The sequence below is a fragment of the Castor canadensis genome, chromosome 13 (genome assembly GCF_047511655.1).
Source record: "Castor canadensis chromosome 13, mCasCan1.hap1v2, whole genome shotgun sequence".
NCBI lineage: Eukaryota > Metazoa > Chordata > Mammalia > Rodentia > Castoridae > Castor > Castor canadensis.
Window position 1 is genome coordinate 71,547,648 of NC_133398.1, and position 17,084 is coordinate 71,564,731.

Here is a 17,084-nt window from a genome sequence, read left to right on the forward strand (position 1 = left end):
ATGCAACAGACAGTGCGTTTGCCTTTCAGTGTATAGAGATATCCTGGCTTGTGGCAGAGGGGATTCATTTTTTATAAGAAGTCACTTTGAATGTGAGAAGGAAACTCCACAGAGCCTGGCCTTCACCAGGGGAGAAGTCTTCCGAGTGGTGGACACACTGTATGATGGCAAACTGGGCCACTGGCTGGCTGTGAGGATCGGAAATGAATTGGAAAAGGGCTTAATCCCCAACAAAAGCAGGTAATCAATCTCAGATTGCATGTTCCCACACACCCTTTTAATCCCTCTCCCAACAAAAACCAAGTGAAAAGGAAATCCCACGTGATGTCATCACTCATTACCACTTGTTTGTTGTTTATGGGTTGGGTCCTGGAACTGTGGATAGCCACCAGTTGGTTTGCTGCGATTAGCTAGCATCACAGGGCTGGTTGTTGCATTGGCTATGTGTGACAATTTCCAGAGGCATGCCTGCTGCCTTTGGTAGTGCACACCAGCACACCTCAGGTTCCCATTCTGCAAAGAGGCTTATGCTCCCAGTGATTGCTTGCTGGTTGTTGACAATGTGGGAAGTTAGGAAAGATAATCTGTGTTGTAGCAGGAGTCCAAGTGTGTTTCCTGCATGCTTACATACCAGATGAGCCAAATATAGTGTTTTCAGTGCTGAGCTCCCTTTGGTGAATTTCATAGAGACCCTGCTTTTTTCTGCCTCCATGGGAGGTAGAGGTCCTCAACTTTCCCTCTCAGAAACAGCTTCATAGTCAAGCTGAACCATCCCTAAACTGAATGGTTACAGCTGAATGTGGTTAATGACACACACATGTACTGCATTTCTGGCTTTATTCATTTATTCATTCATTCATTGGCAGTATTGGGATTTGAACTCAGGGCCTCATGCTTGCTAGGCAGGCACTCTACCTCGTGAGTCACTCCGCCAGCCTTTTTGTCTTGGGTATTTTTGAGATACGGTCTTGCAAACTGTTTGCCTGGGCTGGCTTTGAACCTTGACTCTCTTGATCTCTGCCTCCTGAATGGAGCCACCATTGCCTGGCTCCATTCCTGGCTTTAGAGATTCACTTCCCATCATTTCTTCTCTCAGAGCTGAACAAATGGCCAGTGTCCAGAATGCCCAGAGAGACAACTCTGGGGACAGAGCAGACTTCTGGAGAATGCGAGGTCAGCGATCTGGGGTAAAGAAGAATTTAAGGAAGAGTCGGGAAGACCTAACAGCTGCTGTGTCTGTTAGCACCAAGTTCCCAGCTTACGAGAGGGTTTTACTTCGAGAAGGTGAGGAAGCAACATGGGCCAAGAGGTGATCCCACTGGGCTCTGATACCCTCTTCCTCCATTTTTAGACTCGCAGCCAAGTTCTAACTCACCTGTATCACTTGCACCAAAAGCAGGGTATAGAGTTGGAGTTATATCCTAATAAGGAAACTGACTTAGAAAACAAGTAAGCTGTTTAGATTTGTCAATGGAAACGAATTTTTACAACTAAAAATTTTTTAGTATAGCCATTCCAAGATTCTTATGTTACCCATAGCAAAATTGACCTTTGCAAATGGTGAACATAGTAAAGGCATAGTTTTCAGAAAAGAGCTAAGTTGAATTGGGGGTGAGAGAGAGCACACTTTCTTTCATTTCTTTGGGTTATTTTCAAAAGCCCGTATTGCGATTTGTCTTGCTATCTGAATATCTAGGCAAGTGTACAGGTTTTAATGGCCTTTCTTGTCTCGTTTCAGCTGGTTTCAAGAGACCCGTGGTCTTATTTGGTCCCATAGCAGATATAGCAATGGACAAGTTGGCAAATGAGTTACCAGACTTGTTTCAAATGGCTAGTAAGTCTGTCATTGATGTTTTCCTTCTCAGATTTTATTGTGAAAGATATCTAACCTTGAAAAGTTAAAACAAGAATGGGCATCCAAATACTCTTCACCTGGAGCCACCAATTGTTAATGTTTTGTCAGACACACTTTCTCTTCACCACCACCTAGACACACACAGCACAAACAATTTGAAATTATATAGCTGATATTTTAATACCTTATTCCTTACTATGTATGGATCTGCTAAGAGGAACATTCTTTTTTACACTCAAAATACCATTATTACTTTAGCACTAAGGGATTCATCAAGAATATTATGGGCTGAACATCCCTTTTCTGAAAGCCTGAAATCTGAAATACTCTAAAAACTAAAACTTTTTGAGCTCCAACCTCATGTTACAAGCACTCTACAACTTGAGCCTTACCCTTACTCCTTTTGTTTGTTTTCCATATTTGATCTTATGTGACAGGTTATCGTGAAAATAGAGATGCACTAAAAATATTGTATAAAATTATCTTTGACATATGTGTATGAAATATATATGAAACATGAATTTCATATTTATACCGTGTGCCATTTTCTAGGCATCTCATTATGCATACGCAAATATTCCAAAATCCAAAACACTGATGGTCCAAAGCTTTATGTTTGTTTGTTGTTGTTGTTTTTGAGACAGGGTCTTGCTATGTAATCCAGGCTGGCCTCAGCTAGTCTCAGCCTCCTGAGTGCTGAGATTACAGGCGTGTGCCATCATACACAGCTGACCCAAGCCTTTTTGATAAGGGAAGCTCAACCTGTATTTAGTATATATACTATTTTTCAAATTTTTTAAATTATTCCAGTTATATTCTGTTTTTTTTTTTTTAATTTTAGCACAGAACTAGAGAGATCATGCATTACATTTGGGGTTTATGTCTTTTTATAGTTGTTCTTATGTAGTGTCCTCCTTTCTTCTAAATTACTTGGGGCATTGATATTTTGGAAAGTACAAGCCAGTTGCATCATAGAATGTTCCCTGTTGTTTGGCCTGACCTTTTCTTCATAGTTAGTTAAAACCTGCCTAGAGGTGTACCTCCATGGTAGAGAGGACTTGCCTGGTGTGCACAAGGCACAAGGCCCTGAATTTGATACTGAGTTACCAGTTAAACAAGTGGTGTGGTCCTTCCCACTGCCCCCTGAGGAGTCCCTCATGCCAGGTGTCCCATTGTTGTGCTCATGTTAAGTTGGAGCATTTGGTTTTCATTGATGTCTAAAAACAGTATTTGTTCCTATTTTTCCTTTTACAGAAACGGAACCGAAAGATGCAGGATCTGAGAAAACTAGTGGAGTAGTTCGATTAAATACTGTTAGGCAAATTATTGAGCAGGTGAGAAAATTCATGTTGTCAGAAAGAACTGTACAATTATTTGCTACAGTCTCTTTTAGAATAGAATCTGAATTTTAATAGTTAGTTAAATGTTGATAGTTCCTGTAAATGCGAGCCTTTTCATGGTGTATACCATTCACTGTTCTATGGCAATAAGGTATTGGGTTCTTAGAGTTCTCAGAATTATACCAAGCAGCCTAGAAACAGTGATCCTTCCTCATCCAGGGGGATATATGTTCTAGGACCCCTGGGAGATGCCTAAAACCGTACCATATCCTAAATATGCTGTTAATCTACATACACGCATCTGTAATAAAGTTTAATTTACAAATTAGACATAAGAGATAAACAACTAATAACAATAGAACATAATATCATACTGGAACAAAAGTTATGTGAAAGTGAATCTGTCTCTCATCTAAATACCTTGTTGTACTCTACTCACACTTCTTTTTACTTGCTGTTACCCTTGGACAACTGAACCTGTGGAAATGAAACCACGGATAAAGGGGGACTACTGCATTTCCTTCCATTAGGAGTTCTAACTGATCGATAAGATTGAAGTGGACAAAATGCAGAAGGAAGTGTTTTCTGCTTTTTGATTTAAATTCACATTTTTTAATCTGGTGCAGATAAAACAAATCGATGCTGTGTTTCTTTACATGCCCACTGATGAAACTTCCTGCCACCTGTTACAGGACAAGCATGCCCTTCTGGATGTGACTCCGAAAGCTGTGGACCTGTTGAATTACACCCAGTGGTTCCCGATTGTGATTTTTTTCAACCCAGACTCCAGACAGGGAGTCAAAACCATGAGGCAGAGGTTGAACCCAGCATCCAACAAAAGTTCTCGAAAGTTATTTGATCAAGCCAACAAGCTCAAAAAAACTTGTGCACATCTTTTTACAGGTAAATGAAATTTAAAATGTCTGTGCTCAAAAGTGAGAAATGCAGAATTGAAAAATGGAAGAAATAAGAAAATAATATGACTGTAGAATGGGAAATCCTGCTCGTGACTTCAAAAATAGTCCTGTAAAACGAGTATGTTAGATCCATGGTGTTTGTATATTGAACTTTGTAACATTCACTGTTGGGAAGCGATCATGAGGATGCATGGCATGGTAATAACTGGTCACTTTGATGAAGTTTACATTTTTGTGGGGGACTGCACACCTTGCGATTAAACCTAGCTCACCACCCAGCACCACATCTCCCTACAGATTGTGTGTCAGTGTTCTCTACTTACCACCAATGCATGCATTAGCTTACAGAGTGATAGGAATGTGTTTCAATTATTTAAACATGTCCTCCAAATAGAAACTTGAACACTCTGGGTATTGGATGATTTAACGATTTATTATTCCTACTTTTTAGGTGTGATGATAAAATTGTGATTGAATTTCAAAAAAAAAAAAAAACCTTTATCTTTTAGCACTACGTACTAAATAAAATATTTAAAGTCTTTGACATAAGGACCCATTACAACTATTGCTCATGATTGTGAAGTGGTCTCAAAATATGACCAATGTTAGTAACTGAATATACGCATTATTGTATAAAGACTAGCTCTGTGAATATTGTAAAATTAAGACCTTAAGAGGGTCACATAAATTTTGAGGGGCAACATGACCTTGTGGATTCAATATCCTTAGGACAATGATAGCTCTTTTGTGTTAAGTGCCAGTCATCATCAACCTTTGTCATTTTTGGCATATTCCGAATACTGGGGAAGAAGAAAGGGGGTTAATTAGTGGGTGTTCACCTTAGACTCTAGTCTTTTCTTGTTAGAGAGAGATGCACTACTTATCACTATAGCAAAATCTTGTATCTAAAAGATAATTTACATACTGCAGAGGAGAAAGTGGTCCATTATAAACTAGGTTCTGGGAATGTAATCTTAAGAGCTTTGTTTTTGATACATTCATGCATATCTTTTCTGCTTTTTATTTTCATGAGTGTGTATAATTTACATTAGAATTGCCTTTGGCTCATCAGCTACTCAGGAAGCTGAAAGTCTTAGCATAAGTAAAACTAAGTTGGAGTGGGTACACACTGTGAGCATTGAATTTTATTTAGAACTTTAAAGGAATCCAATCTCACCTTAAATTACCAATCTCTTATGTAGAATCATGAAGGCTTTAGGATTAATGTAACAGAGTTCTGGACAGCTTGGACCAATAAGCCCTAGTTTTCAACCCAATGGTCTTTCTGAGATTTCTGAGTTTGTTTCCTCCAAGCTTTATGAATGGCCTCACCAAATCCTTTGGTTTCCCACCCATCCCCAATCTGCGTGACCAGGTTGAGATTGGTGGAGTGTGCCATGCCAGAAACACTGGTTTTCAAACTTGAACAGCACAGAACCTTTTAGCAGAATTAGCATTTTGTGATTTTTTTATGATTTTACTATTTTTATGAATTAATAACTGCAAATACTAGAGTTGCTTTGATGAGTACAATTATTTGAAGTAAAGTCTATGTCACTTAGTTTCTTTATCTTGTTTCTTCCCTTTTTGCATAGTAATAAGAAAACTCTGTTCCCCACAGATTAGATTTTAATTATGAAAATATTAAAGTGTCTCTCCTTATGATCTTGACATAATTCTCAATTAAATAAGAGACACTTTATTTTGAGACTTGCCCAAAAGCAAGTTAAATAAGTTAAAATGTTAAGCTTGCCTCCCCCTTCTCAATTTTAAAAAATTTGCTATGAAATATATTTACATGTATATCTCACACATTTTTTTTTTAAGTTAAGTTTGAATTTCCAAATCAAACTTAGGATCTTCAAAACTCTTGTTTCATAGTTTGAAAACCACTAAGATGGAATCATGGACTTGGTGACCCAGGCAAGGCCACCCTTCATGTTAAACTGTGCCATTTTAAAGCACCATGGTATAGTCTAGCTATTTTAATCTAGCCATCATTAACCTGAAATTTATACAGTTCACTCCTGGGACTTCAGATGTTTTGAACAAATGCTACTGATCAGGATTATTGTTAGTGCTCTACAATTATTATGTTTCAACATCACATTGTAAAAATTTTCTGTCATTATTTACAGAAAACCTCAGGGGGAAAACTGAATCTTGTACCAGCTGAGAAAATCCAAACTGTAATAGGTAATTCTTGGTTTCAGAAGAGAGTATAGAGTCTGCTGTCCCCGGAAAGCTGGCAGGGCACTTTGCTTCTGCTTGTCCAATTAGTCAGGGTTTAGCACTTAAGTGTTAATGCAGCCACATGAATGGCTTTATTGAGATGTAATTTATATACTATATAATTCAGCCATTTAAATGTACACTTCATTGGTTTTTGGTATATTCAGAGTTACAACAGCCATCACTACAATCACTTTGAGGAATTTTCATCAGTCCAGACAGTAACATCATACCCATTAGCAGTTACTTCCAACTTCCTCTGAGGCCTTAAATGACACCTTTTGCTTCTGCTCTTGGTGCTTCCCACCCTTCATGGCCAAGGGTGGGGAAGTTACTTACCACACATGTGCCCAAGACTGGCCAGGACTGCCTTCACAATGCATTGTTCCCAGCTGGAGCAGTGGCTGAGTAAGGATCCTTTTAGAATTTCACTTTCTTGAGATTAAAAGCCATGCTAAGCCTATGCAAGGGGGCATAGGCGTAGCCTAGAAGTTGAATGTGTAATTCACTAATATTGCTTGACATCAAAGAAACGGAAGAGCCTGATGAAGAAGGATAATAGTAAGTCAAAGGTACATGATCCAGAGTCAAGGGAAGGCAGCATCGTGGTGTGCACCCACCTGTTAAGAAGAGGGCAAGTGCCTGAGTTGAATGCTAACTTTGCACAGGGCCTAGAAAATAGCTGGTGTAAAGCTCTTATTTTTTGTTCAAACACTTGACCGTTAATGTGAACTCAGTACGAGGTTTTGTAACCTTTTTCATTTTATGATGGCACATGAACTTATTTTCTGCATTTCTTAAATGTCCCTTTAAACTTTAGAATTTCTTTATGATGAATACTGACTACTTCTATCAGACAGCTCCCAACAGAAAGCTTGAAAAGACTACTTAACATTCTTTGTACATTCAATGCAAAGTGCTTATTTTTTCTCTGGGGTGCATAATCTCACTTCTATATTTAAGTGCACGGCATCATATTTTAACTATGAGCACAATAATCTTTGTAAAATACCAGGATAAGGACACAAAAATCCATGGTGTCAAGGTTAATTTTCCTTGGGTTGTTCAGTGTATCAATTTATTCTTATACCATAAATAATTAATAACCAAGGAAATTGTAAGCTCATTCAGGATTTTCCAAGGTCAGTGTTCAATGAAGGAAAGTTGAGTTACTTCAAAGAAAACTTGAAGCATAGTTGCTCACAAAATTTACTTAATGGTTCTTTTGGGCTCAGAAGTGATACATACTGCCATGTCCTCTAATGAAAAGCCATGAAAGTGTAAATTTTACTTTAAATTCTAATTTACCTGAAGTCTGGTAATTTTAGGCCTGATTTAGTTTATCGTTTTGTGCCAATTTGCTTGCCTCGTTTGTCTTCATTAGGTCCATAAATGCTTATTACTACAGAGCAACTGCATATGGTACACTTGTCGGTATTTTCTATCTGTGCTCTATATTTGCGTCTTTAGAGGGGCTATGTAGTGTGGTGGCTAAGGCCACAGACACAGGACAAACTTCTGATTTTGCACCCAGGCTCCTATAATTGGTGTGAGGCCTTTGGCTTGTTAATTTCACCTCTGTGCTTTGGTTTCTTGTCTTACAGCATGGGCACGGTAGCTTGAAATGAGCTAATCCATGTAATGTGCTTGGAACTGTATGTGGTTCCAAGTGCTATTATAATTATCTTAAGTGCTATTATATCAGATATATTTTGTTCTGAATAGAAAGAAAGCATATTTCTTGAGTACCCACTGGTTGCATTTGGTTATGTTTGCATATTCTAAAATGTTTATGGTTATCAAAATGTGATACACATTTTGGTGCTCCCATTAGTATTTTATTAGATGCAAGCAATAGTACATTAGTGTTTATTTTCTCATTTATAATATACATCTACCTAGGTAATGATCTTTAAAATGTACTTTTTGCTTTAGATCTATTACCTGTGCTCTCGAAAACATGCTCTTTTGAAAATAAATTTTTTAGGAATAGTAATGTGATTCAGTTGTAGAGCACTTGGCTAATATTTCTGAGGTCTTAAGTTCAATTCCCAGCACCACAAAAAAATGAAAATTTAAAATTTATATATATATATATATATATATATATTTAAAGGTAGCTTCTCTGAATAATATATTCTGAAAATAAATCCAGTATATAAGCTTTTTAATATCTGTCAATTATAACAGCTAGATGGTTAATAGTCTTACATTCAACTAGAAGTAAGGATGTAGTGTTCTTGGATTTACCTCAGTTCTAATTTAAATATGACAGAAATAAGTAGCTTCCTTAATGAGCATTGTTCTGGAAATTGATACAGTCCTTTGTGCTTACATTTCTATAGCTACAATCAACCTAAGTTCGGCCAATGATGGCTGGTTTGGCAGCTTGAAGGACACCGTTGAGCATCAGCAGGGAGAAGCAGTTTGGGTCTCCGAAGGAAAGGTATGTGACATAGGTAGGCTGCTGTGAGGTGAGAGCTGGTGTTCTGAATCTTTCCTCAAGAGGGCAGTGAATGTAGTAAAACCATGCCTGCTGGAAGTGGTTCCAGCTTGTGCGTTCTTCATGTCCAAAATTCTGTAAATTTTCCAACAAATAAAATGAAGAACTCTTCAAAGAAAAGCAGACTGTGATGAATGCAGGCTACATTCACTTCCCTTTTACTTTTAACGTAGTAACTAGAGTTGTATTCCAAGTACACTAATCAGAGCTTACAAGACCTCATGATGAATGCCACAGCTTACTAAGGACTTGGGAAACTTAGAGTAGAGATGAGAGGCAAGGACCATGGGGAATATGGTTAAAAATTCATACAAAAGAGAAAATCTAATAAGAGTTGCAATTACATATGTAGAAAAGAGATTGCAGAGACTATTTGTAGTTTAAATGGCCATTTTAGAGCACCGGGGTCTTGTCTAGGACTCTAAAATTGGACAGCATCCCCTCTGTGGAGATGAGTGACACACGGCCAGGCTGTGGGAGGAGAGAGAGTATGGAACCTGTGGTCCTCTGCATTCTAAGAACCTTTGGTGTTAGTGCCCTGTACTCAACCTGAAATGAGATAGTGTGAGTCTTCGTAGTGACGATTTTGCTGCAGAATTGGCTAAGGTCGTTCTTTGGGGATGTTTCGTCAAGGCCTTTAGCATCTACCAAGTCTTATAGTTTGCGAGGCTGTATGCTAGCCTTCCCTGGGAGAACATGGCTTCTGCTCACAAAGGTCTGAGAATCTTGTAGATGAGTGGAGATCGCAAAGTACCAGGAGACAGGTATCAGAAAAGGCTGGAGAGGAGCTGGATTCAGAAAGAAAAGCATAATTGGAGGAAGAATGGCTCAGGTGTGGAACATAGGCTGCACCGTAGCAAAGACAGGCTGGAGGGTCCCTAATTCGCATTCCTGTGTAAAAATTAACATAGTGTCAGCATCAGATCATAGCCACGTGATTTCAGGAAAACAAAGGTACCTCCGCTTTGTAGCCTGCATCCAGGTTTTAGACACTTGGCAGTGCCCTGGGGAGTATTCTTGAGTCCCCACTCCCAGGAGCTATGTTGGGCCCCACTGACCCTCCGAAACAAATTCCTCTAGATGGAAGGGTTGGATGATGACCCTGAAGATCGCATGTCATACTTAACCGCCATGGGCGCGGACTATCTGAGTTGCGACAGCCGCCTCATCAGTGACTTTGAAGATACTGACGGCGAGGGAGGCGCCTACACTGACAATGAGCTGGATGAGCCAGCCGAGGAACCACTGGTGTCTTCCATCACCCGCTCCTCGGAGCCGGTGCAGCACGAGGAGGTGAGGCGAGGCAGGCTACGGGCTGTGAGGCCACAGGCTGCAAGGCCATGGGCAGGAAAAGGAGATTGCAATGTTTCATTTGCTTCCTCTGGACAATTGTTAATTCAGGGTGTTGTGGAAGATATCCCTAAGGGTTGGAGCAGAAGACTGCTAGGGAGTCTCTCACTCTGGGTCAGCACTCATCACTCCCCTGCCCTCAGGTGTGAGGGATAAAAGGAATGCCTTAATGACCAGCTGTCCAAATTACAAGTGGAATATTCTTTTGAAAATACAGCATTGCCACATTTACTTGTAACCTTTGATTAGGCCTCTCGCTCTGTACTCTTAGGAGCCCCTGCTTGTCTTTTCCTTTTACCTTTAACTTCTAATCTTGCCAGAGCTCCCGAGTGTTTCCCCATCAGTTTCCTCTCTCTCATATTTCAATTTTTTAATTGACTTTATGATCAATTATGCATCCTATCATGGGTACTCTGCATCCGCTAGCAGTGGTTTGACAACTTCCATGGTCCTAGAAATTACATTAGATAGGCACTGATTTAGGACCACAGCGATTATTCATTGTACCTCAGAGAACAGTGAAATCATGATTTTATAGGAGAGATTATCCAAACATATTTGGATAATTATTGACACGGACTTCACCTTAGTAATATAACTGATTCCAGTGAATGATACTTTTCTCTATAAAAAAGAAATACCAAAAATAAAAATGAAGGAGGAAAAACCCCACCACCACAAAAATAAAAAATTAGTATATACTGCTAGACTGTAAAGAATGTCTACAGAAAAAGGCGAGCAAATGCTTGGAAATAGTAACAGGTATAAGTGACACAAGAGTTTTTAGACTTTAGGAGGGCTGTTATTTCGTAAGACATCCTAAGCATTTGCTAGTGGAAGGAGGTCTGGTGTCCGCCTTGAAAGTCAGGGAGTGCTGGCTCAGCTCTTCCACTTCTGAATCTAAGTTTGTGAACTCCAGCAAGGAGGAGTGCTTTCTTCTCTCTGCTTGGATGTTCTTGTTATGAATGAACCTTTGTGTTTTATAGAGCATAAGGAAACCCAGCCCAGAGCCACGAGCTCAGCTGAGGAGGGCTGCTAGCAGAGATCAACTTAGGGACAATAGTCCGCCCCCGACATTCAAGCCAGAGCCGCCCAAGGTACGTGGCTGGGAAGGAAGAGGCAGCAGGTCCTGAGCAGGGCAAACGTGAATGAAATGGTGTTAGATCAGGGTTTTGACTTGCCATATTCTCAAGTAGAGCCTGTTCTTTTGGATGCTACATGAACCCCAAAATTAGAGAAGGGTGAAAAGATAGAGAAAAGGCAGTGTTAAGAAAGTGTACTGTTTTAGGATTCTTACAGAAAAAAATATTTATTTATTTATTTATACAAAGAGTAAAAATTTGACAAATGCTGCATGCCAGAATCACCAATCTTGGAATCTGTTTTTCTTTTTCTGCCCATAATCTAATTTGGTTACATCCGAAAATCCTTACTAGTGATTTGCTAAAACAAACAATCATTTCATAGTTCAGAATACTTCACATTCTGAGAGCAACTTAATTTATTTGATTAATTAATTGTTATTCAGAACAGAATCAACATAAGACACCGGGAGGCACATGTCATGATTTCTTCACCCCCAATCAGAATCATTTAGATGAGAAGAAAGCAGTGATTGGTTGTGTGAGCTCTCAGGAGTAATTAGTGACCTTATGTGAAAACTCGCAAGCAGGGCTAGAACTGAGGTGTGAAGAAGAAGTGGCTGTGGTGTGTGATGCTCTGCCCTCGGCTCCCAGCCCAGTCTCTTTCCCCTCTAGCTGGGCACAGGTCTCGTCTCTGGGCCTCAGAAGCCCACTCTTTCAGTCCCACAGCTGACTTCTGAGATCTTCTCCAAGATTCCTGTCTTTTCCGGTACAAAATTATTCAAGATCTGTTTCAACTCTAGCAATTGCCCCTCCTACCCCAGCATTTCCCAGGACCCTAGGCAGGGCTCAGGATGCCCAATGGGGACCATTTGCCCTGCCATATTTGATTCCTTGTTGAAATGATACTTGTTGATCACCTTTGGAAACTGATCAGGAAATGGAGTATATTAAATCACTAATGTAGATTTGTAAATAAACTAAAGACCCAAAGTAAGAACATGTCATTGTTCTTTGCAGGCCAAAATCCAGAACAGAGAAGAATCCTACGAGTACTCTAGACCCCAGGAATACAAGTCAGCTGGTAACGAAATTCCTGGGACTCCTACCAAAGGTGGTCCTCCCCCCATTGCAGCAAAACCAACCTTTGGGCGACCTATCCTGAAGCCCTCTACTCCTGTCCCTCCCCCTGAGGCTGAGGAGGTGGGAGAGAACAGTGAGGAGCACGAAAACACTCCCAAATCAGTCCTGGGCAAAGTCAAAATATTTGAGAAGATGGATCACAAGGCGAAATTACAGAGAATGCAAGAACTCCAAGAAGCACAGAATGCAAGGGTAATTGTTCCTTAATACACTAGAGGATCGTGGCTTGTCAACACCAAGCGTTATTATAAATAAGTTTGATTTTAGTATAATGGTGCATATTCCTTTTGCCATTGCCACAAACATGACAGGATGGTCCCATGCACAGTACTGTGTGTGCCACTTCCAGACTGACAGCTGTCAGCAAAACCTTTTCTCCTTCCAATTAAGAGAGCCTAACAGCCTGGGTGAATGAGTCTGCTTTCCATGCCTCCTGTCTTTGTATTGGTTCTGGAATGAGGGTATGACAAGATGTGACAAATACCTCTCATGGTATTTACTTGGTTACTGAGTCTTTGTTTGCTCCCAGATTTGCCATAGAATTCTAGTATACCTTGGGCACTAAAACAGAAGGGCCCACCGGTTATTCTTTTTGAGCTGCTTGATTTTTTTGTTCTGTGTGCACATGTAACCTTTCAATGTCAAAGAAGAGTTTAAGTGATGCCAGGTATGGTGGCTTGTCCCGGTAGTCACAGCTGTTCAGGGGTCTGAGGCAGGAAGATCACTTGAGCCCAGTAGTTCAAGACTAGCATAGCAAGACACTGTTTCAAATAAAAGAATTATTTAAGTAAAGGACTATAAAGCATATTCTGCCTAATAGATAGATGTTTGCTCCATGCAAACCTCAATGCTTCTGAGCATTTTCCTTTTTTTTTTTTAAGTTTGTTTTGTTTGAGATGGCACCTCAGTATGTTGCCCAGGCTGGCTTCGAACTCCTGGACTCAGCCAAACCTCCCTCCTCAGCCTCCTGAGTAGCTGACACTACAGGTGCTTATTGGGGTTTTTAAAATTATGATAAAATGCACTTACCTAAAAATTGACTATTTAGCTGCTTTGAGTGCACAGCTCAGTAGCATTCCACCTTCACATCATTGTACAGCCATCATCTCTGTCCCTCTCCAGCACTTTTTATCCTCCCCAAATAAAACTCTACACCCATCAAATAGTAGCCCCCCATTTTCTCCTCTCCCCAGCCTTTTGCGACGACTGTTCTACTGTCTGTCTCTGAATTTGATGATTTCCTAAATATTTGTTCTTTCTGTGACTCACTTATTTCACTTAGGGTAATGTCTTCAGAGTTCATCCATGTTGTAACGTGTCAGAGTTTCATTCCTTTACATTTTTTTTTCCTATTTGACATGTGCTACTAGGCACCACAATTCCATCAATTTTTCCTCTTCTCAAGATGGAGTGCAGGATGGAGGTGTTGGGGGGTGGGACAAGGGTGAGGCCAGCAGGAGACCATGAGTGAACTAAGCAGTGGCTCATTCTGTCCTTCTTGGTGTTTTTCCTGATCACCACAGATTGAAATTGCTCAGAAGCATCCTGATATCTATGCGGTTCCAATCAAAGCACACAAGCCTGAAGCCAGCCTGCCCCAGCACACAAGGTAAGAGGTGCGCTGCAGGCAACAAGGGGATTTCTCACCTCCACTGCCTTCTCCATCCGCCCCACACCCCTGCAACTGTTTTCCTTACCCATTCAACCACATTTAATTATACAGATTACAGAATCATTTTCCTTTTTCCTGGTACCCTTGACATCTTGGAGCACAATTATGTTAAATTGTGTTACAGTAGCCCACAAACAAAATTCCTAGGCTTAGGCCTGTTTTGTCGCTAATGTTTTCTGGCTCTTAGCCAAGCTACTCATTCCTTTGTATCAAGCAGCAAAATCAGGCCACTGTGTTGAGCTCAATCTGAAGGAACTGGAGGAGCAGTCAGTCGATCAGTGTTGGTGAGGTGTTCTGTATTTAAAATGCTGCACAAGCACCAGGAATTATCACAGCCTCTTCCTGTTGGGGTCCTACGGTGGCTCATTTCCTGCTTCCGAGAATAGAAAAGAAAAAAATCACATTTTCTTGTGGCCACTCTAACTTAAAGCTAGAGTCTAGTATTACAGCAGTAAGGATCTAGAGATCCATTTCTTACTGACTGAAAGGCAGTACAGTTGGCCAGGTATAACTGACTGACACCGGCAGAGAGCTGTGCTGGATGAGGCTGTAGCCAGGGGAGCGTTGTAGTTGTGAAGGCATCCTCTCTATCTAACCAGGTAGGTCTTAGGTCAGAGCACCTGGCTGTCTTCCTCATTCACTGTCCAAGTGGGCCTTGGCTTTGACCTTGACCCATTTTCTGTCCCCATTCCCACCACTCTGAACCTGGAGAAGGGCCAGGAAGTGATCTGTATGAGAGACTCCCCACTGCACTTCTAGCCTCACCTCTGCGGGCAGCTGGAGGAGAGAGACAGACCCTGGAATGTACATAACACCCTTTGTTTGTTATTCCCAGAGCTCCAGAGCCGCAGAAAGGTCCCTCCCGACTTTACCAGGATCCCAGGGGAAGTTATGGCAGTGACACCGAGGAGGAGGAATATCGCCAACAACTGGCAGAGCACTCAAAGCGCAGTTACTATGGCCAGTCTGCCCGGTACCGAGACACGGAATTATAGATGTTGGAGCAGGGACTCCTCTGTGAAGCCACCGGGAGGGATCTTTTCCAGTTAAAATGCAATGTGGAGATGTGGTAGGGACCAGGCAACAGCCAGCATGAATTAACAACTGAAGGCTCTATTTGTGGGACTGGTGTAAAAGGAGTTTTATCATGCTTTTTTGTTCAGATGAGAAGAACACTACAGTCTGATACTGTTACTTGCTTCACTGGACCAAAATCTGTATTAATCCTGTTTGTGCATTTTTAATATGTATATTAGGAGCAGTAACTTTTTTCTCATTCATAGCTGCCTTCCAGGACTGCTTCAGTGTGAGGCAGATGTTAAAAAAGGAATAAAAAACACTGTTGGACTCAAGCTAATTTCAAAGAAGTATTTCAAACAAGTATTTTATTACAGCTCTCTAAGTGCCTTTGATGAGAAGTGTCTTAAATTTTCTTCCTTTGAAGCTTTATGCAAAACTGTCATGGACTAAAACTTTATTTTGACTACATTTTTATACCAGTTTAATAGCTATGGTTTTCTCTGCACTGTGTCATTTTTTCAAGGCATCTGTCTTTGTAATATTTTCCGTAAATTCTAATTGTACATGGAATAGCTCCATTAGCTTGGCTTTAAGTGCTAAATAGCTTGAAGACCAAGAAGTTGGTATGGGAAGGTGTTTTTTTGTTGTTGTTTGCTTAAAAACCATGTGCTCAAAAAAACAGATACTTGAGAGAAACATTTTATTTCCTTAAGTCTATGTATCGATGGCAGTCAGTTTTATAATTTAATAAAAAGGAGTACATTACAGTCAATAACTTGCTTTGGGTGAATTTCTACATTATTTCCTTTGGGGGGACAGTGCTGGGGGGTTGAATCCATGACCTTGCATGTGCCAAACAGGTGCTTCTATCACTGAGCTACATCCCCAGCTTTCCAGTTTTTAAATGCAACTTTTCTATTGCAGTTATTGATCATATAAATGAGAACTTGTTCATTGCTGAACCTTGGGAAACATAGGCAAATACACAAAAGAAAATCAAGATTCCCCATAACCCATCCAGTGCTGGTAGCTCACACCTGTAATCCTAGCTACTTGGGAGACCTGAGATCAGGAGGATCACAGTTTGAGGCCAGCACCCATCTCAAACAAGGCTGGATATAGTGGTGCATGTCTGTCATCCCAAACTGTATGGAGGCTGAAATCAAAAGGATCTCATTTCTAGGCCAGCTTGGGCAAAAATGAGACCCTATCTCCAAAATAACCAGATCAAAAAGGGCTGGAGGTATGGTTCAAGAGGTAGAGTGTCTGCCTAGTAACCAGGAAACCCTGAGTTTAAACCCCAGTGCCACATACAGGAAAACAACAACAACAAATTACCCATAATCCACCCTCCCCCCAATCATTTCCATGCATTTCCTCCAGTTATTTGTTCATGGATGCCTCTGTGTGACATTTGAGGGTGTGTTGTACTTACAGTTCTGTTTTCTCGTTCACATTCTATCAGGAATGTTTCCATTAAAACTCCACGTGCATATCATTACTAATAACTGCAGAATAATATAGCCCGGACTGCTTCATAAGTGAACAATTTCCCCACTGTTGGCTGTTTGGATTATTTCCAGTTTTTGCCTCTGTTATGTGAAATGTACCTCTTTGTATGTAATCCATATTTCAGGCCTTTTCTGCAGGTAAGTCCTTGGAAGTACAATCACTGAGTGAAAGCATAGAAACGTTTTTAAGGTTCCGGGTGTTTGTTGACAAATTGCTTTCTAGAAAAGAACATCAGTGTCCACATTCACTCTTGAAAGACTGAAGTAGGTTTAACGTTCAAATGAGATTATTTAGGAATTTAAGCTTAATATGAGTCAAAAATAAACTGAGTTTGAGGAAAGAAGAGAAAGGAACCTGGGTTCCCTTTTTAAGGATATTTTATTTTATGAACTGACACAAAGTTGCTAAGTTTGTGTTTTAGTGGAATTAGAGTTAGTTTAACTGTTTGGAACTGAGTT

At 40.4% G+C, this 17,084-nt stretch overlaps 1 protein-coding gene across 10 annotated transcripts in view; it reads left to right on the top strand.

The window, feature by feature from the left end:
- The window catches only part of Tjp2 (tight junction protein 2), a 120,142-nt gene extending 104,253 nt beyond the window's left edge, over window positions 1-15,889 (top strand). For 8 of the 10 annotated variants that reach the window (XM_074051999.1, XM_074051996.1, XM_074051992.1 and 5 more), the window contains 11 exons: window positions 30-240; window positions 1,097-1,284; window positions 1,739-1,834; window positions 3,110-3,189; window positions 3,888-4,098; window positions 8,690-8,790; window positions 9,928-10,140; window positions 11,184-11,294; window positions 12,300-12,614; window positions 13,946-14,031; window positions 14,930-15,889. In XM_074051999.1, coding sequence (XP_073908100.1) covers window positions 30-240; window positions 1,097-1,284; window positions 1,739-1,834; window positions 3,110-3,189; window positions 3,888-4,098; window positions 8,690-8,790; window positions 9,928-10,140; window positions 11,184-11,294; window positions 12,300-12,614; window positions 13,946-14,031; window positions 14,930-15,089 — 1,772 coding nt within the window. In that variant the 3' untranslated portion in view covers window positions 15,090-15,889. The remainder of the gene's footprint in view (window positions 1-29; window positions 241-1,096; window positions 1,285-1,738; window positions 1,835-3,109; window positions 3,190-3,887; window positions 4,099-8,689; window positions 8,791-9,927; window positions 10,141-11,183; window positions 11,295-12,299; window positions 12,615-13,945; window positions 14,032-14,929) is intronic. The other 2 variants (XM_074051998.1, XM_074051991.1) reach the window with 1 other exon arrangement.
- The last annotated feature ends 1,195 nt before the right edge of the window (window positions 15,890-17,084 follow it).